Raw genomic sequence first — 27654 nt, 5'->3', positions numbered from 1 at the left:
GGAGGAGCTTGTTAATGATTTGAACTGTGACAACAGTCACCAAGAATATCATTGGTAACACATTATATCATAACAGATGATAGAAGGTCCCCCTGCTCAAGAAGGCACATGTACAGGTCCATCTTCAGTTTGCCAGTGAACATCTACATAATTGAGAGAAGGCTGGGGAGACAGTGCTGTGGTCAGATGAAACCAAAATCAAGCTCTTTGGCATCTGCTCAACTTGTCATGTTTGGAGGAAGAGAAATGCCGAGTATGACCCAAAAAAACAGCAGGACAGAGGCAGAAACATGATGCTTTGGGACTGTTTTTCTGCTAAGAGTACAGGACGACTTCACCACATTGAGCAGCCAATGGACAGGGCCATGGGCTGTGAAATCGATGATCATTCACATACATGTTTGCCCTCTGAAGGAGCCTAGAGTTTTCCATTCCATTTCCTTAACAGGAGCACCTGCTCTGCTCTCCACTCCACCTCCCAGTAATATGGTCCAGTAAGAGAATCTTTACACACAAGCTGCTGCTTTAACCACTCTGGATTATCGGGACATAGCTCATCTTCTCTCAGCACACACAGCATTAGAGAGATCATCACACCCAGAACAGAGATGACTTCCACCTGTAGAAAGAAGAAGAAAGAAGAGAAGTAATAACTGAGTGTTTCCAGAGGCTTCATCAGCTATCAGTCAGTGATGCAGCACATCCAGTAAAAAGCACAGCATGCACTTCAATCCTGTTCAGAGCAGCAGTGGAAAGTAACCAGTTTCCTCTCAGCTCCTATGTGAACATCTTGGAGTGAACACATTCAGCTCAAACACCTGCAGAGCATCAAGTCTTTAGAGCTCACTCAAGTCAGCAGCGGAAATAATCTGCTGATATGAATGTATGAAGGGAAAAATATGAGTCAGCAGAATAAAATGTGAGTACATCTAAAAAAAGTATTTTATAAATTTCACTTGCAACAATATTTTAATATTTTAATTTTAAATACTTGTGGTCTGAAGTATCAGCTGACTAATGAATATGGAGGCTGTCACTGAACATATCTAGATGAAACCACTGACAGAGATACTAGATGTATAGAGACTACATAGTTACTAAATATAATACTCATTGAAATAAGAGCCAGGGATTTGCAGGTTTCAGTCAGGCTGATCTCAGAACTGTGACAAAGATGAAACTGTTGAATTGTTTAGTTTTGAAATGAGAACAGTGACAGATCAGATTTGATGCTCACACAGTTTGATGAATGAGAACAATTTTCTCTACATAAATATCTCCACATCTTGTAAGGCTGTCAGCAGGAATCCAGCTTTATTTCCTTTAGACATGAACTCAACAACAGGCATCTTCACATCAACTCAAATGCATAATCACAACAAGCTTCTGGCTGATCTGATTGGCTGACTATTGTCCATCACCATTCTCTTCTCACACCTCACACCTTTGCACAAAGTAGTTAAGGAGTAGGCTGAAGGTTTATAGGAAACACCAGATCTTTGTCTCCAATTTACTACTAACCTCAGATCCTCCAGAGTGCAGTGTGAACTCTTCACAAGATCAGACAACTGCATCACATGTGAATTCTGCAGGTTGTTTCCACTCAAGTTCAGATGTTTCAGATGGGAGGGGTTGGACTTCAGAGCAGATGCCAGAGCAGAACAGCTGGTCTCTGACAAATTGCAGTAATCCAGTCTGAACAAAGAATAAAATGTAGATAAAATCATTCAGAATCCAGTGAGACTCAGTCAAACTTTCTCAGTGTAAATACATCTAATGTCTTTGGTGACAACAAAATATAAGAAAGAGAAACAGGAAAAGCATAGTGTGATGGATGGTAGTTATATATTTACACAAATTATAAGATTTACTGTAGTAAACCACTGTAAGTGAAGTGACCTCAGAGTGTCCAGACTGCAGTGCGGACTCTCCAGAAAACTACACAGCTGTCTTGTGCCTGAATCGTGCAGCTTGTTTCTGCTCAGGTCCAGATGTTTCAGATGGGAGGGGTTGGACTTCAGAGCAGAGACTAGAGAAGCACAGCTGATCTCTGACAACCAGCAGCCCCTCATCCTAAGTCAAGAATAAAACATTTAGATATAATCTTTGATAATCCAGTCAGATGTGTTCAGGTTTTAAATGTGCAGCTCAACATTACAGTGTCCCAGTCAATGGGCTTTTCTCTAAAAAGGGGTAGAGTAACTTTGTCCCTCTGTTACTATGGCTCACCATCATCTCAGCCTTCTGCATTTTTCATATATATATAAGCACATGATCAATATGTTGCTGACCTCAATTGAATGGCTCACTGTGGAATACACTTTAGATACTTTAAACACTGAATCAGACAATGTTTTAATCTTTTTTTGTGTGTTTGTGTGCATGTGTGTGCTCTGAATGATCAATTATGACACATTTTTGTGAAGTTAAATTAAAAAAATTAACAGAAACCAAAGACATATTTCTGTCTAATCAAAATTCTTTATTATAAATAAATCTAATGTATTTTTGTGACAACAAACACAATTAAGAAAATAAACAGAAAATATTATCAAAAGAAATTTTACACCTTTATGCATGGAAATTATGTACATTCATAAAGAAAGATTTGCAGTAGTAACAGACGGTAAGTGAACTGACTTAATAGTCTCCACTCTACAGTGTGCACTCGCCAGAAATCCACACATCTGTTTCACGCCTGAATCCTGCAGGTTGTTTCCACTCAGGTCCAGATGCTTCAGACGGGAGGGGTTGGACTTGCAAGCAGAGACCAAAGCAGCACAGCTGATCTCTGACAAACTGCAGTCCTCCAGTCTGAATCAAGAATTTAAAAAATGGAGATGAAGATATTGATGATCCGATCAGATGTATACAGGTTTTAAAGGGTTGCTCATTTTTTCTATGTCCTAATCCATGAGCACATCCCTAAAGTCTGTGTTTATTCAAGTGTGCATGCATGTGTGTGTGAGTGTGAGTCTGTCTTCGTGCCTGTGTGTGTATTCATGTGTGAATTGTCAGTATAACATTTTTGTGAAGTTACACTGAAATAAACAAAAAAAAAAACAATCCATGAAACTTTCTCAGTGTAAATAAATCTAATATCTTTTGTGATAACAAACTAAATTATGAAAAGAAAATATATAAAGCTTCCTTGGTAGAAGTTATGTAAATACATGAATTACAAGATTTACAGTACCAAAAGCCAGTCAGTGAACTGACCTCAGAGTCTCCAGTCTGCAGTGTGTACTCTCCAGAAAACCGCAAAGCTGTTTCACTCCTGAATCCTGCAGCTTGTTTCTACCCAGGTCCAGATGTTTCAGAGGGGAGGGGTTGGACTTCAGAGCAGAGACCAGAGTAGCACAGCTGATCTCTGATAAACTGCAGAACACCAAACTGAATAAAGAATAACACATGTTAATAAAATCATTGAAAATCTAATCAGGTGTGTTTAGGTTTTAAATGTACAGCTCAACATTACTGTGCCCCAGTCAATGAGCTTTTCTCAAAATTTGAGAACTTTAACTTTGACCTTTTGGTATTTTTGTTATTGTTATCATCATGTCAGCCTTCTGCACACATCCTGACTACAGTCTCTCCTTACAGGATCAATCTAGTATAAATAACATAACACTGCATCTGACAATATGCCAACATCTTTGTGTGAATGTGTGTGGGTCATATGTGTGTGTGTGTTCTGAAGGATCAATATCAGCGATTACACTGTTTTGTAAAGTCTCTGAAATAAACCAAAGAAATATCTTCATCAAACTTATTTACTGTAAATAAATCTGTTGACTAGTGTGACAACAAACAGGAAAACAGAAAACATTATCAAAAGAAAATGTTAAATTATTTTATGAATGAAAGTGTAGATATTTAATTATAAAATTTATGACGGTAACAGACAGTAAGTAAACTGACCTCAGAGTCTCCAGTCTACAGTTTTGAACCTCCAGAAAACCACACAGCTGTTTCAGTCCTGAATCCTGCAGCTTGTTTCCACTCAGATCCATTTGTTTCAGATGGGCGGAACTGGACTTAAAGACCAGAGCAGCACAGCTGATCTCAGACAAACTACAGTCCTCCAATCTGAATCAAGAGATAAAATAATATGTCATCCAATCAGATGTGTTCAGGTTTTAAATTTGTAGCTCAACAATACTGTCTCCTGAAAAATGAGGAAGTCATTAAATCTGTATTTATTTATATATGAATGCGTATGTGTGTGTATTCTAAAGAATTAATATTAATGGACTAACATTTTTTTTTGAAGTGACACTGAAATAAACTAAAACAAATATTTCTCTTTCATCAAACTTGTAAATAAATTTAAATTATCTTGTGAAGAAAAATCAAATCATAAAAAGAACATTTACAGCTTTTTATAGATAAATGTTATGTAGAAACATAATTATAAAATTTAGAGTACCAAGAGACAGTAAGTGAACTGACCTCAGAGTCATCAAAGATCAAATGATTGATAATCTAATCAGATGTGTTCAATTTTTCAATGTGCAATTCAACATTACCATGTCACAGTCAATGATCTTTTCTTCAAATGTCAGCGCAACATTTAAACACCTATCCATGTCATGCTGATCAATAACATGCTGCTGACCTTAATCAATTACAATATAGATACTTCAAACACTGCATATGAAAACATAACCTATGTGTATATGTGTTTGAAATACAAAACAGAAAATATTAAAAGAAATTTTACATGTATGTAAAATTTCTTTTAATATATATATAAGATTTACAACAGTAACTGACAGTAAATGAACTCACTTAAGAGTCTCCAGTCTGCAGTGTGGTCTCTCCATAAAACAACACAGCTGTTTCACTCCTGAATCATACAGGTTGTTGAAGCTCAGGTCCAGATGTTGCAGGTGGGAGGGGTTGGACTTCAGAGCTGAAACTAGAGCAGTACAACTAATCTCTGACAAATTGCAGAGCTTCAGTCTGAAAAAAGAATAAAACATGGAGATAAAAGTCACTGATAAGCCAGATAGATGTGCTCAGGTTTTAAAAGTGCAGTTCAGCATTTCAATATCCTAATCAATTAACATTTCACTAAATGAGTAGAGTGAGTTTGTGCTTCTCCGATCATCATGCCAGCCTTCTACATCATCCAAAGTGTCCGCACAGCATTCAAACAACTGTTCACCTAAATACAGACCTATAACATGCTGCTGATCTAATTTAAGTCTGTCTCAGTAAATATAAACTGCAGTTTTTTAATGCTATCCAAACCTACCTGCCCTGTGTGATAAAGTAATTACCCCCCTCGTTAAATCATGAATTAACTGTAATGAATCAGATTTTTTTTGTAAAGCTGAGTTCATTGTCACTGCCACAACCAGACCTGATCACTGCAGACCTGCTGAATCAAGAAATCCCTTAAATAGACCCTGTCTGACAAAGTGAAGCAGGCCACACAGAGCCATTTCTAAGGCTTTGGGACTCCAGAGAACCACAGTGAGAGCCATCATGCACAAAAAGCTGGAACAGTGAGGAAAATTCCCAGGAGTGGCCAGCCTACCAAAATTACTCCATCAAAGACTCATCCAGGAGGTCACAGAAGAACCCAGAACAACATATAAAGAACTGCAGTCCTCACTTGGCTCAGTTAAGATCAGAGTTGATGATTCAACAATAAGAAAGAGACTGGGCAAAGATGCCTTCCATTGGAGAGCATGGGAAACCATGTCTGACCAACAAGAACACAAAGGCTCATCTCACATCTGCCAACACACATTCAAATCAATTTTATTTATATAGTGCCAAATCACAACAAACAGTCACCTCAAGGAGGTGATCCCCAAGACTTTTGGGAAAATATTCTGTGAACTGACAAGACAGAAGCTGAATTTTTGGAAGGTTTGACTCCCCTTACATCTGCATAAACTAACACAGCATTTCATAAAAAGAACATCATAGCAACAGTCAAACATGGCGGTGGTAGTGTGATGGTCTGGGGCTGCTTTGCTGCTTCAGGATGACCTGCTGTCATTGATGGAACCATGAATCCAGTGCTTTACCAGAAAATCCTGAAGGAGAACATCCAGCTATCAGTTCATGACCTGAAACTGAAGCTAGGATTAAGCAGCAGGACAATGATCCACAACACATCAGCACTGTCCACCTCTGTATGTCTCAAAGAAAAAGACAAACTAAACAAACAAAAAACAAATCCAAGGTTTTGGAGTGGTTGATTAAAAAAAAAAATACCCAAAACAAAACAGCAACCTTTTCACACCTTTTTTTTTTTTTTTTCTACCTTACATTATGAAGCTCCTTGAATCAACTGTTGCTGTGATTTGGCGCTGTATAAATAAAATTGAATTGAATTGAACTGAATATATATGGAATCTAAAGTTGTAGTTAAATGAATTTGTTGGTATGTGTTGTACTCAGATGTAACTCCTTAAGAACCAAGAGTAAAGTGTATCCAGGAGTGAGTCACATGTTTAAATAACTATTGAAATAACAACACTTTCAGTGAACTGACCTCAGAGTGTCCAGTTTACAGTTTGGACTCGCCAGAGCAGCAAACAGCTGCTTTACTTCAGAATCCTGCAGGTCGTTTAAACTCAGGTCCAACTCTGTCAGATGGGAGGGGTTGGAGTTCAGAGCTGAGGCCACAATTTCATAGTGAGTCTCTGAGAGGTCACAGTAAGGAAATCTGTGATAGCACATATATTATAAAACATGTTATTATAAAGAGGACACTTTATATTAACTTAGAGCATTTGACGAGAAACAAACGGACACTTCCTGTTTAACTTTTTGCTCTTCACATCAGCGGTTCAGCTGATCTGATCAGACTGACATGAAACAATAAATCTCCTCAGTCTCACTCAGACCAGCAGACTTTTACTCTTTGTTTTTGCTTTAATTTGCAGATGAAGGAGAGAAAATGGAGTTTCAAACTCCTGCTCTGTCTGACCAACTGACATTTGCCATAGAATACCTGGTTCACCAAAGTGAAAGTAATGACCTCGCCTGATGAACAGTCAAACACTGCTATAACAACTTTCTGGGAAGTTTTTCTATTGTAATAACCTGCACAAAACAGTTCAATTATATGTATGTTGACTGGTGCTTCAAAAGGATGTAATTATATCTATAAATTTATATATTTATATATTTTTACTACAGGCAGAATTTTTTTATATCAGTATTTGTATGATTTTAACAAGTAGATGATCTCTGTCTCACTCTCCACCCTGCCAGTTTTACCTCGCCATGGTTGCTGTTGAGTAGTTAAATATTAACAAGAAGGCATTTCTGCTGCTTGCCAGTAGTGAATTATGTTGTATTACACCTGTATTACTTTCATTGCTTTATTTCAAAACATTTGTTGTCAAGGCAGCTTCTTTAGTTTACATTGGACAGCCAGAAAATCCTCAATAGCACAACTTTGCATTTGAGTATGGTAATTCTTTTGGCATCAGTCTGCTTTGGAAAATTTGGACTCATGTAATTTTGGTTTGGACTGATGAAAATACGTTGCGTGTACTGAGAAAAATAGACACATGGAAAAAAAATCCTTAGCGCTACCACTAGTCACCTCATTAGGAGCATGCTCCAACATTGTCAGGCATGACAGTGGGTTAGGGGTCACTGTGGCTCAGGAGATTGCAAATTGGAAGGTTGGTGGTTTGATTCCTGGCTACTCCATTCTGCATACCAAAGTATCCTTGGACAAGATACTGAACCCCAAGTTGCTCTCTGATGCAACCATCACAGTATGAATGTGTGTCAATGTTGGATAGAAAGCACTTAGCTTTAGAAGGAAGTGCTTGTATGAATGGGTGGAGATGGGTGAATGCAAACGTGTTGTATAAGCACTTTAAGTGCTCAGCTAGAGCAGAAAAGCACTCTATAAGAACTAGTCCATTTACCATGCATACGAGCACATGGGGGCCATACAAACTGAGTATCATTTATGATTTTGAGTCACTGCAATTGAATTTTGGAAAAATGGAGAAGCCTGCCACATCATTTTTTCACTTTGATTTTCTGGGTGTCTTTCAGTTTAGCTCTCTGTACGTTGATAATGTCAGGGTCTGAGCAGTTGTGGGGTTCCTGCATCTGTGTTGTTATTCAGGTGGAGAATTTTGCTGGTCTGTGTTCCACCCTTGGGTGGAGCTACCCTTCCCAGGATTGCACTTCCTCATGTCTCATCCAGTAGCAACTGATTAATTTAGTTGTACAGCACCAGGCCCTGACATGATCCACACCTACTGGCTAAAGAAGCTACCTGCACTCCATGAACTCCAGGCAACCTAAATGAACCAGCTGCTAATAGAGGAGATGCACCTGGAATGGCAGGCCGAAGGCCGGACAGTCCTGATACCCAAAGATCCCCAGAAGAGACCAGTCCCATCCAACTACCGGCCAATAACCTCAGCACAATGCGGAAGCTCCTCCATCATAGCGGCTAAGATGAACAGGAGCATGGCCCCATACATGAGTGGGGCCCAGAAAGAAACTGGCAGAAGTGCCAGAGAAGCAAAATACCAGTGACTGGCAGATAGAGCAGTCACTCGAGGCTGTAAGACCACCAGACTGACCAACTGCCTGGATTGACCACAAGAATGCCTATGACTCAATGGCCCACACATGGATCCTGGAATGCCTAGAACTTAAAAGGACCCAAAAGTCATATGTTCTGGCTTTGCCCCAGGCTCCTCCCTTTTTGGGAATCAATCTTTAGGACGATTGCATTTATATGTAAGAGGAATATTGATCGAAGTGCACTAACTGCCTTATTTGGGGTTGTCTCTCCGACAACACCAATAACAACGCAGCAGGCCAATGCCACAGCATTTGTTACACTACTTGCAAGACGCCTAATATTAGTCAATTGGAAGAGAGCTGCTCCTCCGTCACATAAGCAATGGATAGAAGATGTTATGTTCCATCTGAAGCTTGAGCATCTGAAACATACAATTAACGACTCAATTCAACAATACAACATCACCTGGGAGCCATTTCTTTTGTATTTTGAGACAAAGATCTCCTGAGCATATAGCCCTCCCACCTGCCCTCCACTCATCCCCTCTATATCCTCCTCCCTTCCCCTCCTTCCTGTTATATATATGATGTTAGCACCTGTTGCCATTTTGGTTCTGTTTTTGTTTTTGTTTCATTGTTGTTATTACATGTTTAAAACAAATAAAAAGATTTGAATAATAAGAACTTAAAAGGACCCTAAGGAAATCAGTGTTGATGTAGGGAACAACAATTGAATTACTCAAAAATACATTTAACAATAGGTTTTATAGAGTGATGAACACAAATGAACAATTTTTATTGAAATTGTCATCAAGGTTATTATAGTTAACGAAAACAAACGAAATAATGAAAACTGAAATTGAAAAAGCATTTTTGTTAACTGAAATAAATAAATAAAAACTATAATTAAAAGGAAAAAACAATAACTAACTGAAACTATATTGTGGGTTTACAAAACTAACTAAAACAAACTGAAATTATTAGGGGTGGGACTCGATTAAAAAAATTTATCAAATTAATTAGAAGCTTTGTAATTAATTAATCGAAATTAATTGCATTTTAATCACATTTAAATATTTAACATGATAAATATTAATTTAAGTTTGGTTGATGAATGAATCAATATACATTAGCTTAAACTTCAAAATTTTGTTTATTTTCCCACCAGTCTACTACACAGACCAACGAAGGGTGGAAGTGCTCCTGTGATAAGCAAACTCCTGAAATTAAAGTTCAGAATCATAACTGGATAGTTTTATTCAACATTAATGTCTCGCTTAATATAGCTGGAAATTAATCATTCGCTCAGCTGTATTCCTTGATGCTGAAATGTGTTATGCTCGTTTTAACAGCTTATTTTTAATAAAAGAATTAAAATTAAACCACAAAAAGGAGCAAAAGTTCGTTCTTTGTTTAACCAGCTGCTTTTACACAGCTGTGCTTCGCACTCACGTTGCTAGGCGACATGAGCTACGCAGAGGTGACGGTAGGTGACGCTGATATGGCTAGCCATTCACTTCCGGCCTTTGCGGTCTTCGTGGGCTGTGAACGATGCGGCCCCTGAATTTGGACATTGTGCCTGGAATTTGTGCACCGAGAAACATTCCACGGTGCAAAGTGCGATTAAAATGCGTTAAATTTTTTAATTCGTTATTTTCCCCGTAATTAATCGAAATTAACGCGTTAAAGTCCCACCCCTAGAAAGTATAGATAAAACGACCTTCGTTTTCGCATTTGAAGGTTTATTTAAAAGCCATGTGGACTGATATGATTGATATTTTTTTCTGCTTGATTGTGATGAACCTGTTCGGCACCACCGAGTCCTCCTGTGAGTTTAAATTTATCAGTGAGAGAATAACAATCAGGAATAATAATAAAAGCATCAAAATAAGGACTCACAAATGTCAGCAAATTGGGAGGGAGACTGCTGAAACTATGTTTCAATTCAATTCAATTCAATTCAATTTTATTTATATAGCGCCAAATCACAACAAACAGTTGCCTCAAGGGGCTTTATACTGTAATGTAAAGGCCCTACAATAATTACAGCGAAAACCCCAAAATCAAAACAACCCTGTATGAGCAGCACTTGGTGACAATGGGAAAGAAAAACTCCCTTTTAACAGGAAGAAACCTCCAGCAGAACCACCATAACTAAAGGAAAGTTCAGGGTCACCTGATCCAGCCCTAACTATAAGCTTGATCAAAAAGGAAAGTTTTAAGCCTAATCTTAAAAATAGAGAGGGTGTCTGTCTCCTGAATCCAAGCTGGGAGCTGGTTCCACAGAAGAGGGGCCTGAAAGCTGAAGGCTCTGCCTCCCATTCTACTCTTAAGTATCCTAGGAACCACAAGTAAGCCAGCAGTCTGAGAGTGAAGTGCTCTGTTGGGGTGATATGGGACTATGAGGTCTTTGAGATAAGATGGGGCCTGATTATTGAAGACCTTGTATGTGAGGAGAAGAATTTTAAATTCTATTCTAGATTTAACAGGGAGCCAATGAAGAGAAGCCAATATGGGAGAAATCTGCTCTCTCTTTCTAGTCCCTGTCAGTACTCTAGCTGCAGCATTTTGGATCAGCTGAAGGCTTTTCAGGGAGCTTTTAGGACAGCCTGATAATAATGAATTACAATAGTCCAGCCTAGAAGTAATAAATGCATGAATTAGCTTTTCAGCATCACTCAGAGAAAGGATTTTTCTAATTTTAGAAATATTGTGAAAATGTGGTTTGTATGGCTGAGCAAAATAACTTCAGTTTTATCTGAATTTAGAAGCAGGAAATTAGAGGTCATCCAGTCTTTTATGTCTTTAAGACATTCCTGCAGTTGAACTAATTGATGTGTGTCATCTGGCTTCATGGATAAATAAAGCTGAGTATCATCTGCATAGCAATGAAATGTATGCAATATTTTCTAATAATACTACCCAAGGGAAATATGTATACTGTAAGTAGAATTGGTCCTAGCACAGAACCCTGTAGAACGCCATAATAACCCTTATTGTGTGAAGAAGACTCCCCATTTACATGAACAATTTTGAGTCTATTAGATAAATATAATTCAAACCACTGCTTCGCAGCACCTTTAGTGCCTGCGGCATGCTCTTCAAATAAACCATTCCTCTGCAGATGATCAGTTAGCTGTTTTACAACAGTTCTTATGTTCTTCAATCACTGATGAGTACTAAGATTTCCTAGCTTTACAGAGGGCTTCTTATGGAGCAACAAACTGTTTTTTCCAGGCTAAATGAAGATCTTCTAAATTAGTGAATTAGATGATCTACATCTGTGGAGCAGAGTTTAGGTAGCTAATCTGCCCTGCGTTAGCACATAGCACTGAAGACTTCTACTGTAATAAAGTGTATTCCCCATTGCTGTGTAATCCATTATTGTAAATGCAAATGTTATTAAGAAATGATCAGAATATAGATGGTTTTCAGGGAATACTGTTAAGTTTTCAGTTTCTATGCCATATGTCAGGACAAGATCCACAGTATGATTAAAGTGGTGGGTGGGCTCCTTTACACTTTTAGAGAAGCCAACTGAATCTAATAATAGATTAAATGCAGTGTTGAGGCTGTCATTGTCAGCATCTACATGGATATTAAAATCACCCACTATAATGATTTTATCTGAACTGAGCACTAAGTCAGATAAAAAGTCTGAGAAATCAGACAGAAACTCTGATCAAGGGTCAGATGGACAATAGCTAACAAAAAAATAAAACTGTTTTTTGAGTTTTCCAATTAGGGTGGACAAAACTAAGAATCAGACTTTCAAATGAATCAAAACTTGGTCTGGGTCTTGTGTGGAAGATTGCTGCTACTCCTCCTCCTCGACCTGTGCTTCAAGCATTCTGACAGTTAGTGTGACTCAGGGGTGGTGATTCATTTAAACTATCACAATTATCTTGCTGTAAACAGGTTTCTGTGAGGCAGAATAAATCAATATGTTGATCAATTATTAAATCATTTACTAACAGGGACTTGGAAGAGAGAGGCCTAATTTTTTAATAATCCACATTTAACTGTTTTACTCTTTGGTGCAGTTGAGGATGCTGTATTTTTTGTTGGTTTTGCTTTTGTTTTTTGGTGGTCGGGGAGCAGGCACTGTCTCTATGAGGACGGCATTTTGGGGGGGATACAAACCAACTGCACAAGTCAACATCAAATGTGGGATTTACCAAGGAGATGCTCTGTCCCCACTGCTGTTCTGCATAGGCCTGAACCCCCGAGCCAGATAATCAACAAGACTGGCTACAGATACCGACTACAAAATGGAGCAACCATTAGCCACCTCTTGTACATGGATGAAATCAAGCTGTATGCCAGGAATTAGTGAGACACTGATTCACTGATCCACACTGCTAGGATTTACAGCAATGACACTGGATTGTCATTCAGACTGGAGAAGCGTAGTAGAATGGTAACAAAGAGAGGGAAGGTAGTCAGAACTGAGGGGAGTGTACTAGAAGATTCAAGATTCAAGAAGACTTTAATGTCATTATATGTAAACATATAAAGAAATTTGCGTTCCAGAACACCCATCCAAGAGAAATACAAACAACATAAACAAACAGGGGGGACAGGTGTCTGAGGTCGTGCAGCCGTTTTGCCGGCGCTACCTTTAGCAGGAAAACAGAAAGAGATGCACTGGGATAGGTAGGTTAAAAAAAAAATCATCTGGTACTGTGTTCATTATGAACACCTTACGAGGTTCCAAAAAACATCTCAGCAAAGCAGCAGCACATTTAAAGCCTGGAGAGCACTAGGGTGGGTAGGGGAGGGGCTGCCAGTGGAGACGAGCAGGATACTGTGATGGCGGCACAGCTTCCAGACTAGCAGTTCATGATAATGTTCATGATAAGATGGTATAGTCAGCTTTGGTTGCCAGGATACCAGTTCATACAGGTCACAGGGCGGCCCAGAAACCAGGTATCCCCAGGTCCAATTCAGGAAAAATCCTGGTATTAATATATATGCCACGTCCACACAGTGCAGCCGGGAACGTTATCTTCCATCCCCACAGGAATCCATAACATAGCCAGCCGGGTGTGTAGTCGGACCAGAGGAAAGAGGGTTCCCTTCTCCCAATCTCCTCGTGATGAGAATTTGGCCATCAGTAGTGCTGAGAGGCCAGCTGACCAGATCCATAATTTAATTTCCAGTTCGGGGATGTTTGAAGAGACGCTCTAAGCAGCGAAGCAGCAAAAAGCAGGGGTAGATAGGGAAGGCTGGGGAGAAGAGAAAATTGCATCCGTCTCCACCGAGAGCAGGAAAAAAAAAAAAAAAGGCAACATTGCAGATATTGAGGACAGCTACAAGTACCTTGGAATTCCACAGGCAACGGCAACCATGAAGAGGCTACTATGATAGCTGCAACTACCAAGTACCTGCAGAGAGTAATGCAAGTCCTGAAGAGTAAGATATTTTGAGAAGAATAACATCTGGGCAATCAACAGATGGAAGCCACTGATGTCAAGACAAGAAAGCTCCTCACCATGCATGGAGGGTTTCACCCCAAATGCAGCTCCCTGAGACTGTACGCTAAGCAGAAGGAAGGAGGCCGAGGACTAGTGAGTGTCAGAACCACTGTCCTGGATAAAACAACAAAGATCCATGAATACATCAGGACAACTGATCACATGTTTAGTAAATACTTCAAGCAGCAAAAACCCGAGAAAGAAGAGGAGAAAGAACTGGAACCATCATGGAAGGACAGGCCTCTGCACAGCATGTACCACCAGGAGATAGAAGAAGTGGCTGACATAGAAAAATCCTACCAATGGCTGGACAAAGCTGGAGTGACAGACAGCACAGAGGCACTAATCATGGCAGCACAGGAACAAGCTCTGAGCACAAGACTGATAGAGGCTGGGGTCTACACAAGGCAAGACCCCAGGTGCAGGCTGTGCAGAGATGTCAGCAGGGAGTGCATACATGGAATGCCATAACCAAGTGGCTGGTATAGTATACGGGAACATCTGTGCCAAGTATGGTCTGGATGTCCTGAAGTCAAAATAGGATACGCCCCCGCGGGTGATCGAGAATGACTGAGCTAAGATCGTGTGGGACTTCCAGATATAGACAGACAAACTTGTGATGGCTAACCAACTGGACATTGTAGTGGTGGACAAACAGAGGAAGAAGGTCATAGTGATAGACGTAGCAATACCTAGCAACACTAATATTAATCAGAATCAGAATCAGAATCAGAAGGTTTTTATTGCCATATGGGTGAACAGGTTCACAGCATTAGGAAATTGCTGCGGTACTTCGTGCTTACAGAAAAAAAACAAATAAGTATAAAAACTATAAGACAATATACAAGTATACAAATTGCAAATATACAGAGATATTAGAGCTTACAAAATATACAGTGCAGAGACTAATTAAAAGATAAAAGAATGTAAACTATATTCCACTAATATGTACATCAGTGCAATCAGACAGGTGCATAGACATAGGGTCATCAGGGTCATCTTATGTTGACATAGGTCAACATAAGAAGAAAGAACATAAGAAGCTTGATAAATACCAAGGGCTCAGAGAGGAGCTAGAGAGGATGTGGAAGGTGAAGGTAACAGTGGTCCCTGTTATAATCAGAACACTCAGGACAGTGACCCCCAAACTGGGAGAATGGCTCCAGCAGATTCCAGGAACGACATCTGAGATCTCTGTCCAGAAGAGCGCAATCCTGGGAACAGCTAAGATACTGCACAGGACCTTAAAGCTCCCAGGCCTCTGGTAGAGGACCCGAGCTTGGCGGACAGAGACTGCCCACAGGGGCGATTCATAATGTTACTACCCTAAGTGGACTGGTTTAAGTATCTTGTTCACAAGTGAGGGGAGAGTGAAGCATAAGGATGACCGTGACAGCGTTCAGTATTATCTCATTATTGTTATGTGTGGTCACAGTGGCTGCTTCAGCTGAAGCTACAGACATAAAAATTAAATCCTCAGAATAATTCTTCATTTAAGAAAACAACATTTTCCCAGACTTTGAAACAGCTCAGTGTCCGTGACAAAATCAAACTGAAATATAATGCTTGCAATAACTGTGATGTGGAACACTGTAATAAGAACAATGAGAACATTATAGTGAGAGCAGCTGCAGAACTGAACTGTTAATCTACACTGATTTATAATGTTATGTCTGGACTCACCGAACTTTTTTGCAGTTCCTCACAGCTGGAATCAGTCTCCGTTGTCTCCGTTGTCCCTCATATGATAATGTTTTGTACTTCTGCAGGTCCAACTCCTCCAGAACCTCCTCTGACATCTGCAGCATGTAGGCCAGAGCTGAGCACTGGATGTCAGAGAGTTTCTTCTCTGATCTGTTCTCTGACTTAAGAAACTCTTGGATCTCCTGATGTACTGAGAGGTCCTTCAGCTCCATCAGACAGTGGAAGATGTTGATGCTTCTGTCAGGAGACATTTTATTACTATTCATCTCCTTCAGGTTGTTGATGACTCTCTGTGTAATTTCTGGACTATTCTCTGTCTGACCCAGCAGACCTCCTAAGAGTCTCTGGTTGGACTCCAGAGAGAGGCCATGAAGGAAGCGAACAAACAGGTCCAAGTGGCCATTTTTACTCTGCAGGGATTTCTGCATGACACTGCTCAGAAAGTCATTCAAAGAGGGGATGTCTTTTCTCAGGAAGTCCTCCAGCACCTCCATCTTCCTGCTGGTGAAACAGTGGAACATGTAGACTGCAGCCAGAAACTCCTGAATGCTCAGATCAAGAATCAAGAATCAAGAATCAAGAATCCAGGTCTTCTCCAGGTCTTCTTGGTAGAACATGATGTTTCCTTTCTCCAGATGTTCAGACGCCAGCCTCCCCAGCTTCAGAAGAACTTCCCTGTCAGCCTCCGTCAGCTCCTGCGGACTCGTCTCATGTCCCTCATGGTACTTGTTCTTCTTCCTCTTCGTCTGAACCAGCAGGAAGTGTGAGTACATGTCAGTCAGGGTCTTGGGCAGCTCTCCTCTCGGCTCTGTGGTCAACATGTGCTCCAGAACTGTAGCAGTGATCCAGCAGAAGACTGAGATTCTGCACATGATGTAGAGGCTCCTGGATGTCTTCATGTGGGAGATGATTCTGCTGGACAGCTCTTCATCACTGAATCTCCTCCTGAAGTACTCCTCCTTCTGGGCGTCAGTGAAGGCTCGTACTTCTGTCAGCCTGTCCACACATCTAGGAGGGATCTGATTGGCTGCTGCAGGTCGGGAAGTTATCCAGACGAGAGCCGAGGGAAGCAGCTTCCCCTCGATGAGGTTTGTCAGCAGCTCGCTGACTGATGACTTCTGTGTGACATCAGACACGAGCTTCCTGTTGGTGAAATCCAATGAAAGTCTGCTTTCATCCAGGCCATCAAAGATGAACAGAAGCTTCCAGACAGCGAGCTTCTCTGCTGGGACCTTCTGTAATGTTGGATGGAAAACATGGAGCAGCTCCAGAAGACTGTACTGCTGATCTCTGATCAGGTTCAGCTCCCTGAATGAAAGCAGCATCACCACACTGACATGTTGGTTCTCCAAGCCCTCTGCCCAGTCCAGACTGAACTTCTGCACTGAGAAGGTTTTTCCAACGCCAGCGACGCCGTTGGTCAGAACCACTCTGATGGGTCTCTGTTGGTCAGGGAAGGCTTTAAAGATGTCGTGGCACCTGATTGGAGTGTCATGGACGGTCTTCTTGGAAGCTGTCTCCAGCTGCCTCACCTCATGTTGGGTATGAATCTCTTCACTCTGTCCCTCTGTGATGTAGAGCTCAGTGTAGATCCTGTTCAGGAGGGTTCCACTTCCTGTTTGATCACTTCCTTCAGTCACACGTTCACATCTGCTCCTCAGACTGATCTTATGTTCCTCTAAAACCTCCTGCAGACCAGCATCTGCTGAAAGACAGAAAAACACTGAGACTAAGGAGAAAGAAACTCTGAAATGTGTCAACAACACAACAAGAAGTCCAGTTTTTAGAAATGAGTCCATCAGCAGACAGATGTTCAGTCTTACTTTGTCCACAGCTGCTCTGACTGGCTGTCTGCAGTCCAGCTCTGGTTCTGGGTCTTTTTCCACACTGGGGACAGGAGGAGTCTCCTGATGAAGCAGACTGGTCCCAGTATGAGGAGATGCACTGTCTGCAGAACCAGTGTCCACAGCTGGTAGAGACTGGATCCTTCAGGACGTCCTGACACAAAGAACAGCAGGACAGCGGCTCCTCCTCACAGACACGACTCCTCTTCTTCTCTCTGTGGACACCAAGAAAAATGATTCTGACAAAACACAAAGTCAGAAATACTAAAGTTTAACACCAACACTGGCTTCCAGAAACATCTATACATCTGTGTTTATGGGTCTGAGCTCTCAGTAGTCTCTCTCCTTCAGCATCTTTTAGGAGGTGTTATAAACGAGATCTTAAGCAATAAAAAAACTCTGTAAAACTTTGTTATGCTGGGCTCATTCAGGACATAAAGAAGGAAGATCCACACATCAATGGCTTTTTGTTTTTTTTTACCAAGTTAATTCATTAATTATAAACTGAAAAAGCAAACTAGGTGCTAACTTATAACCACTGGGTCACTTAAATTAGAGATCACTACACCACAATCAAAAACCAAAACAGGAAAATACAAAGTTGAGTGCCTGAAAGGCTCAGCTGGTATCGAGCTTTAGGACAGCCTGACAGCAATGAATCACAATGGTCCAGCCTAGAAGTAATAAATGCATGAATTAGTTTTTTGATTTAGTTTCCTAAATCAAAAAAGTTTCCTCCCACAGTCCAAAGACATGCAGTTAGTAGGGTTAGCTTAATTGGTGATACTAAATTGCTCATAGGTGAGAATGATTGTCTGCTTCTCTGCGTTGGCCCTGTGACAGACTGGTGATCTGTACAGGTGTACCCTGCCTCTCGCCCTATGACAGCTGGGATAGGCTTCAAAATGTGCAAAAATTTTAGCCAACAGCAACATTTCATAAGTGATTTCTATTAAAGAGGCTGTCACCACTGCTGTTTACAAGAGTCAGACTTTTACAATCAAATGAGACCAGTAATCCAAGATTCAAGCATGTCATTAAAATTCACAATGAGATGAGAAAATATTAAGGAAAAGATTCTTTATCTTAATATGTTGGAACTTTTTTTTTTCAGCAGGAAGAAGAGACTGAGTACTTCTGTGAAAGCAAATGGGCACAGTTCATTGACCCCCATAAACCTCATATGAAACAATATCAAAGGTCTCCACCAATCAAAATCATCTTCAGCTCAGTTTACAGCAGAAACGGTCTCGTACTTCGTGTCTGAAGGTCCAGGTTCAATAATGAAGTCTGGAGGAAGATGTCTGGACCGGTCACTCTTCATAGACAGACAGCTGGATCCTGGAGACTCTGCTCCGCCCTCCTCTTCCTCCAAACCACTCATCTTCAGTCAGTCTGAGGGAAAACCAGCAACACTGCCTGTGAGAGCAGAACAGGAATCAAGAAAAACATGTTTGTTCAAGATTTACACACTCACAGTCCAGCCTGCAATAAATCCATTCATCCCTCCACCTCATAAATAAATAGATCCTTTTTGTCTCTGACAGTCCACAGAGATCCAGCTGACTCATTATCAACCATCTCGTTCCATCTGCCTTCTTTCTGTCTGGAGGATGTCATAAACTTGAGTACCAAGCTGGAGCAAAAAGACTTTAAGAGTTGTTCCAGTTTGAGAAACAGCAGATTAATGCACAACAACACTCACCTTGTTTTCCTCTGTGACTGTAAAATGGAGCCACTTTATTTCTGCACTTTGACCTCACCTGAGCAGAGCAGCTCCTCCCCTCTCAGGAGGTCACATGACTGTGAGTGACACACAGATCAGCCTCTTACAGAGATGTGAGCGCCCGCCTTTGCTTGAAGCATGAATACAAATATAATTCAAACATGCAAACACAACCTTGGACCTCCTGCATAACATCAGTCACTCGTGGTCACTTCATTTACAGCCACAGTCCTCAGACCTTCCAGTAAAACTGGACTCATGTAACAGTCTCCACTCAGCTCACTGTGAGAGTCTTTCCTTGCTGTCAGCCTCACACACAAAGGTGAGCAGACAGAAACCAGAGAGCAGAAAAGATTTTAATCAAGTTAATGACTGTTACACTCGATCAGCAGCTTCTCACTGCTACCTCAGGAAATGTTTTTCCTCAACAAAGATGAGGAGAAATGAATGAAGTCAAAAAATTTAACACATATACAAAAAAAGTTGTTGGTGTGACAGGAAGTGACTCCGAACTGCTGACAGCCAACAACGTAGAAATGAGGCGAATCGACTGGTTCTGTTACCAACACCTGATCCAGTCTGAGTCAGGATCAGACCAAAATCTGACTCCAGAACAACTGCAGGAGGTGGGATTATTCTGCTGTTTAAGCTTCCTCAGCCAGCCAATCAGCAATGAGTAGGCAGTGTGTATAGGTAATTGGTGATCTACCGAAGGACACACACACACACACACACACACACACACACACAGAGTCTGGTGTGTAATAAAACTTTACATTTACAGGAAACGGCACATTTTTTGTTTTGGTCTTTTTGGGTCGTTTTATTTTTTATGCCTTCAGTTTCACTCAGTTCAGTTTAAAGTGAACCATGTGGGGGGAACTCTATTCAGGAGGTCATCCATTTACAGTAATCTACATTATTAGGGTCTGTCACATGACTATATTTAAATTTATATCACAGAACATTTCAAGGAGGAATTCATTTTCCTGTAATACATGCAGAGCTGCATGCATGATGTGTGAGTGGTGTGGTGAGCAGGGTGGACCCAAACTCAGAGGGAAAGCTGAACTTAAACGGTGATGAAAAACAAACACAGAGGAGCAGCTCTGAAACAAAACTCAAACTGACAGGAGACCAAGACAAAGCCACACCTCCAAGAGGGAGGACACAACAGAGAACTAAACACACACAGGAGCTTAAATACACACAGGAGTAATCATGGAGGACAAGAAACAGCTGGGAACACAGGTGAGCAGAATCTAACAAATTAAACAAGAAAAGCAAAGCTAAACACAACACACAGGAAACACCGGACTGTCAAACTAAAACAGGAAACACCCAACAAGGTACACGCAGACTTACAGTAACACAGGGAATAAACAGGGACCACAGCACAGGGAAACACACAAAGAGAGACACAGACATGGGATAACAACGCAGACTAGACACAACACTGGGAATAAAACTCAATACGAAAACACAGGACGTGAAGGATGTGATGAAAGGACAAAACAGACACAAGAAAACAGATGCAGGGGAGACGGGACAGAGGGAACGAGGAATCAAAATGTAAACCATAATAAACCAGGTTATAACAAAACTCAGCGAAAGCAAAACTAAACACAAAACGCTGGGCACACGGCCCAGGACTGTGACAGCATGAGCCCAAAGGACCACTAATGATGCATAAAGATAATTAATAACTACTTCACTGCTTTCAGTTTATGATAAAATAAAATCTATTCCTGGAAAAACTAAATCAGCCATGAAGCCAAACTCACCTGGTTTTCACAGAGAAGGTGATCAGGCTGTTTCTCCTGAGTCCAGCTGCACCGGATCATCACCAGCTTGTATCTTCATCCTTTTCCAGCCACCCAAGTCTTTCCTTTTCTTGGAATTTCCTCTGACAGCTTCGTTTGCGTCGGAAAGTCAAAGTGTGTGTTCACAGGTGAAGTAAAGGACTTTGTTCCAGCGCAGGTTTAGAGGTGCTTTGTTTGTTGATGCACTTTTAAAATCATCTCTAATGATCTGAATGTTTAAAAAAAGGAACACAAATCTGTCTGCTTACTGTGCATTTATGATATTTCTATGCTGTGATGGGCTGTGCTGCAGTAACCATATTCAGACTGAAGGTGCTCAAACTCAGCACTTAGAGAAGAAATGTGTCCCACAGTGTTTGGGGTGAATCATGGGCTTTGGCAGCATGAGGATGAATTATAAATCAATAATGTGAATGTGGCAGTGGCCCTGCTCTGAGATCATCCTGATCATCATAAATGTTTGGTTTCAAATCTTTTGTGGTGAGGTACGGAGGCACAGTAACAAAGGTTGTGTTACAGTCTAAATGCTTGTAATGTGTTTCTGTATCATTGTGATCTGCTGCCTTTATATGACATCAGTGGCTCATGTTAATAATCAGCTGTGGACCACAGATTCAGTTCAGTTTTATTTATAGCAGCAGAGGTGATCAGTCTGATCAGATTATTAATAACTTCAGCTGCTGCTGCTGACTCTATTTTAAAGTCTCCACTGTAAAATCACAGTTATCAAACACACACTGATTTGCAGGGAGTGTATAAAATAAATTAGTGTGTATTTAAATGTTTTCTGTGTAATAGGGACTATAAAAATGTGCTGAACCATAAAATAAATGTTTTTACTGCAGCTGCTAAACTAAAAGCCATCAGGAGACAGAAACTGAACCTCAGCCAGAGACACAACCAGACAGATTCATGCAAATTCATTTATTTCAGTCTTATTAAAGTTTCCATATTTATGAATCACACTGTGAAACATGAACAGCTGTTAAACAAGAGCAGAGAAGAGCCATCGGATACAGTTAGTCTCATATCTGTCACAGAAACATCTTCATCCATTAGAAAACAGCAGCAGAATCACATCAGTGTCAGTCTCTGGAGCTTGAAAAAGGCGACTGGACTTCTTTTTGTTTCTTGAAGACGTTTCACCTCTCATCCGAAAGGCTTCTTCAGTTCTCAACCAAATGGTGGAGAGACCCAGGTATTTAAACCCCTGTGGGCGTAGTCCCCTGGAGGTGGTTATGACCCTCTATTGATCATGTGCTTGAACACATGTGCCCAGGTGTGAAGGGGGCGTGGGTCATATTTAATCAGTGGTTTCAGTTGAAACCAATTTAGGACTCCGCTCCATTGTTTCCTGTGGCCTATTGAGGTCACTGGAACAAAGGTGTGAATGGGGGTTGAGACGTCTGGGAAGGGAGCTCAGGACAGCACTGTACGCGGGGGAAAGTTGGTGACGTAATCCACCTCCTCTGTTCAATGATGGTTGTTCACAGTGGACATAGATGGCTTCTTTCACTCAGTGTCACTTTAATCTGAAATGGATTTACAATAGAATCAAAGTAAATGTAGATGGAAAACAGGACTGAGGGTGTTAACCTGGGCCTAAACTTTTGCTTTTTGGGGGGGGGGGCTGCCACCAGCGGAGGAAGCTTTCCTATTTCCTACATTACTTATAAGATCCTTGAATGCCTCTGTCACAGGTTTACTGTTAATGCACAGAGCACCACCAGGTCTTGCAAACTGGGATTCTTCTCTGTTTGAATCAGCAACACATGTCCAGTCTCCACTTTCAGAAACACACCATTTGGAATGATCCCTTCCATGTTTCCATTCACCTACAGAAGTTTTTACTGACACAATATTGTAAAGCTCGTGTCCTTTGTTAGTCTCAGAAATGCAGTCAGGTCTGCTCCTCCAGGTCTGGATGTACAAATTACTCTTCAGTTCATCAGCGATGGTCACATAAAGATCTCCTACTGCAAAGGCAAACAAAATCACATCAGACGTGTTAATGTAAAAAATAAGTGCCCCCTACATTAACACTGTCAGTCTGAATAATCCTGTCTGCTTCCATCATTTCTGGAATAATGTCTCATGTAAGAGTATTATGGGATGTTAGACTCCCTGACACAGGCCATCAATACATGTTTAGTCAGAGGTGATATAAAATATCAGGAGCATAACATATGAACATGATTTATTTCAGCTTCCACATTTTCATACCGGGATCATTATTTAATTCTAATAACTAATCATTTCCAGAGTTTCACACAAATAAAGTGAAATTTGAACAGAGCTGCACCGAAAACTGGACCTACTTATTTTTCCTTCATAGTCCAAAACATAAAGTTCAGTAATAATGAGAACAAAGGCGGGATCATTTAATCTGAACATGAACTCTTTAACGAACAAACTGCAGACGATTCTAAAAGAACTGACATGTTTGTTATATGAAGGAAGCAGAAATCTCACCTTTAGCATCACGATCCTTTGAGATGTTTTTAACAAAGCGTTTAAATTCCTGACCCCCCTTTGACTTTAAGACGTTGGAGTATGAGGAGACAGAAGTACGTCTGGCTCTTTTTTCAGGTTGGCTCTCCTCAAATCTATAAGCTTTGATATCTTTGAGGTGTTGATCTGAAAAACAGTAAAATGAAGGAGGATGCTGATTTGTTGAAACTTTTCATACACTGTAAATATGAAGCACTAACACAGACATGCTGTCATACTTATTTCTTTAAACTCTGTAGATTCCAGTGTTACACAGAGAAATATCTGTGCATTTGTTTCCCCATTTTCAGGATAGAAATCCTTTTTTTCGCCGCTGAAGGGGAATCTTGGTGTGCTGTGTAAAAGCCAGACTACAGCATTATTATCCTTCATCACGACTCCTGCAGAACAGGAACATGAAGGAACACATGAAAGGAGGAAGAGCAGAACATCCACTGATATGGAAACAGCAGCAGAGTCACAGAACTTCATGGTTGTACCTGCTGAGGTCACATCCTTCCCTCCATTAAACACACTGAGAAAGTCACTCATGCATTTAACTTCCTGGCTGGGATCTTTCAGTCTGTTGTAAGCTGACTGGTTAATAAGTTAATAACTGGCTAGTTATCAACATCACAGCTGGTTTGAGATCCAACAGCCTCAGTATATGGAACATATTTCCCCATCCTGGTATTCTTACACTGACAATCATGTTCAGCACAGGATGGAAGCTGAGACAGGCCACATGTTAGGATAATATTCCATGAGGAGAATCCATGTTATAATTAAAGCAGACTGAGGGGCCTGCTGCGTCTCTAAAATGTTGCTGCTTATCTATAAGTGCTTGAAAGGAGCAGCCCCAGCTTACCTGTCAGGTGTGCTGTGTCACATGTAATAATGGAAACTGGCTAACCAGGGTTTCTCTCTGAGTATTTTCTCACTGTTTGAATTGCTGTTCAGCTCCTGGCTGCTGTTTTAGATCCCATTATAACTTATATATGTGTGTCATATTATTTGTATAATTAATGAGTCATTTTAATTGTCAATTTCTCATAACTTGTTCTGTTTTATTCCTCTTATACTGCATTTAAATGTTTATTATTATATTAATAAACTAAACTGACTTAAACTTTAAATCAGGCTGTCTCTTGTGACATCATAAGCAAACCCTGTTTTTAACCTTGAGAAAAAGCAGCTGACTGCAGCTGAAATGAGGAAATTATCAAAGATTTTGCCGTCCATAAAACTTTATTTTTAGAAATAATTATTTCTGCCCACCTTTGCTGTGGCCATATGATTGACCAACAGTTTCATCGTCAGGTGGTGGTTGATCATTGTATGCAATAAATTCTAAATCTGGTGAAGGTGTATCATACTGAAAGGACAGAGTGAACATGTGAGTTAGAATTATTTATATTAAAAACAGGTGACATAAATTACACACTAATAACAGAAACTGATGGAGTTATTCTCACATTTTCAAAGTACGGCTTCAGGGTATGTGCCAGGACACCTGCTTGGTCGTTGATATCCTTGTTACCTTTTTTCAGGTTCTGGTCCTTTGAATCAGTGTAAACATACTTAAAACCATCATTCTTCTTGTACAGAATAAACCTGGTGATGCAGAGACAGCAACAAGTTCAGAGATCACAGTAAATCCTGAAAAGCAGGATCAGCCTGGAGGAAGGAAATATCACACCCTGTCACATCTCAGTCTCAGAAACACATGATTGGAGGCCTTCACCTCTGTGACAGGTGCAGATACAGGTAATAATCGGGGATTTTAGTCATTTATGCTCACATTTAATAACTGACCAGTTCAGCTCAGGATGCAACAATGTGAAGAAGCTGAAACTTTGTTTCTTTCTGTTTCCTCTTTTGTGCAATAAAGTGAGAACGATAGAAGAGTTAAAAACAGCTGTGGGGCTGCACAGAGGAGGGAGGGGCCACTCAGGTGGTACAGCGGGCCAATCAGAAAGTCAGGAGATCGATCCCCAGCTCCTCCAGCCTGCAAGTTTCAGTATTTGGGGGAAGGTACTAAACCCTGAGTTTCCCCCGGTGCATCTGTCTGAGTGCATGTGTGTGTCGCCTCCACCCAAACCAGGGAGAAGCAGCAGTCCATGCTTCATCTGCTGGTTTCCATCTTTGAGGAGAAGAATTATTGCAGCAGGCAGTGACCCAAACAGCAACACTGAACACTGATGATTACCTGCACGTTCATCTGCAGCTGTTTCTGCTCAAGATCAAATTATCATAATGTGCAGATACAGAGCTGCTACCCAATAATCAAAGAAGCTTCCAGAGTTCACAGAAAGGTCAGCCACAACACTGAGTGATTATAGGCAGTAGGTCTTGTTTGTTTTAATGTGTCTAATGTCCCTGTTTTAAATGAAGTGGTAATTAGTGTCATTGATGAGCTAAATAAATGACCACATTTACAGTGAAATAGCTGCTGAGCAGAGTCCTTGATTAAGACTATGGTGGGAAGGGACCATACCACAGCTATGAAGTTTCTATTGTGAGTCTGTAATCTGCAGGTAGATGTGCTGCTTTAGACAAATACACCTGAGTGAGTGTTTCAAATGTCTTACCAGTCTACGTCAGCACCACCCTCATTTTTACAGGATATACTGCCCTCACACAGTGAGCCGAGCAGACCAACAGTGAAGACGAGCTTCCAAAGGACTTCCTGCAGGAGCAAAATCATAAAGAAAATAATTTCTGTGCATCATCTTCCTCTTGGAAGAAAGAAGAATTAGAGCATTGTTACAGGCTAATGAAGTAATGCCGTCTCAACATCCAGGACACACAGAGCTGGAAGTCAGTAGGAGGAACAAACTTACCATCTGGCTGAGTGAAGAGTGCATGAGTGATCCACTGAACTGACCCTCCCTTATATAGTTACAGAATATGATTTGCATTGTCATATGGCCAGGCTAGAATTTCAATATAGTTGAGATAAAGTTTGTTGATATGAAAATGAATGAAACAGGAGCAAATTCTCTTACTTACAGTCAAACTGCAGTTTTACCTTTGGATTGTTGTACTTCTGTTAGTGATGCATCACTGCTATTAAAATGCTCAGCGTTTCACATTTGTGGAACCAGACTTTTACTTTTTTGCTGTACATTTGGTTTTATACCAAATGAAACACTACATATGTGAGCTGGATCCTTGCATTGATCACGTTCTCACACACTGAATGGTTTATCGTGACTTAACCTCAGTTCTTATTTTGGGTTGGTTATTTGCTCCGTGTTGAGATGGCACCGTTCCAGTCTCGGGCTCCACTCTCCCCACGCTCAGGACCAAGAGCCCAAGATACTCCTCCACCCTTTTAGAGCACTCTGGCCTTAGACTGGGAGCTGGTAATTTCTGCCGCTTCACACTCAGCTCTGAACCACCCACTGTGAGCTGGAGACCATCACCTGACGAAACCAGCAGAACATCATCATCTGCAAAAAGCAAAGATCCTGAGACCACAAAAATGGAAAATTCCCATCACTTGGCTATGCCTAGAATTTCTACCCTTCGTACCTGCATCATCTGCTCTTACATCACCGTAGCTCCTGTAGCCTAGCATCCATGACTGGCAAAGCATAGCTGAGGAAAAGAAGCTGTTAAAACGGAGCCCGAACTTTGGCTCATTTTTTGGTTTATTCAGTGTCAGCTTTAATTCAAAGTAAGCTGTTAAAACAAGTATAACACACACAAAGCAGCCTTCCAAGGGTGCAGCCAATTCAATTTAATTCAATTTTATTTTATTTGTATAGCACCAAATCACAACAAACAGATGCCTCAAGGTGCTTTGTATTGTAAGGTAGAGACCCTGAAATAATTATAACAGTCAAAACGACCCCCTATGAGCAGCACTTGGTGACAGTGGGAAGGAAAAACTCCCTTTAACAGGAAGAAACCTGCAGCAGAACCAGGCTCAGGGAGGGGGGGGTCATCTGCTGGGGGGGAGAGACAGAGATTAATAATAACTAATGATTAAATGCAGAGTGGAGTATAAACAAAGTAAATAAGGTGAATGAAAAGAAACAGTGCTTTATGGGAACCCC

The 27654-nt window shown here is 40.8% G+C and overlaps 2 protein-coding genes across 2 annotated transcripts; both read right to left on the bottom strand.

The window, feature by feature from the left end:
* Window positions 1–591: 591 nt before the first annotated feature.
* On the bottom strand, window positions 592–18935 carry LOC115773780 (NACHT, LRR and PYD domains-containing protein 14). The gene is given in 11 exon segments (XM_075074348.1): window positions 592–619; window positions 1522–1695; window positions 1900–2073; window positions 2641–2814; window positions 3220–3393; window positions 3922–4089; window positions 4792–4965; window positions 6515–6688; window positions 15687–17412; window positions 17531–17766; window positions 18808–18935. Coding segments are annotated over 11 exon segments (3330 nt in total).
* Window positions 18936–22511: 3576 nt separating this feature from the next.
* On the bottom strand, window positions 22512–26517 carry LOC115773744 (plancitoxin-1-like). Its single transcript, XM_030720641.1, has 7 exons — window positions 26434–26517; window positions 26182–26279; window positions 25066–25204; window positions 24869–24965; window positions 23830–23991; window positions 23573–23737; window positions 22512–23076 (listed from the first exon to the last, which is right to left on the bottom strand). Exons 1-7 carry the CDS (start codon window positions 26515–26517, stop codon window positions 22703–22705), a joined length of 1119 nt encoding a protein of 372 aa, XP_030576501.1. The 3' UTR covers window positions 22512–22702.
* Window positions 26518–27654: the final 1137 nt, after the last annotated feature.

Source organism: Archocentrus centrarchus, chromosome 23 (assembly GCF_007364275.1).
Source record: "Archocentrus centrarchus isolate MPI-CPG fArcCen1 chromosome 23, fArcCen1, whole genome shotgun sequence".
Taxonomy (NCBI): Eukaryota; Metazoa; Chordata; class Actinopteri; order Cichliformes; family Cichlidae; genus Archocentrus; species Archocentrus centrarchus.
The sequence above is the reverse complement of the archived record's forward strand: the minus strand, read 5'-3'. Positions and strand labels throughout refer to the sequence as shown.

Excerpts from the sequence above, each read along its gene's own strand:
- LOC115773744 (XM_030720641.1), bottom strand. The coding sequence starts at position 26,517 with ATGACAATGCAAATCATATTCTGTAACTATATAAGGGAGGGTCAGTTC. Across the intron at positions 24,966-25,065 it reads TGAAGCCGTACTTTGAAAAT|TATGATACACCTTCACCAGA; the intron begins GTGAGAATAACT and ends CTGTCCTTTCAG. Across the intron at positions 23,992-24,868 it reads ATCATATGGCCACAGCAAAG|GAGTCGTGATGAAGGATAAT; the intron begins GTGGGCAGAAAT and ends CCTGTTCTGCAG.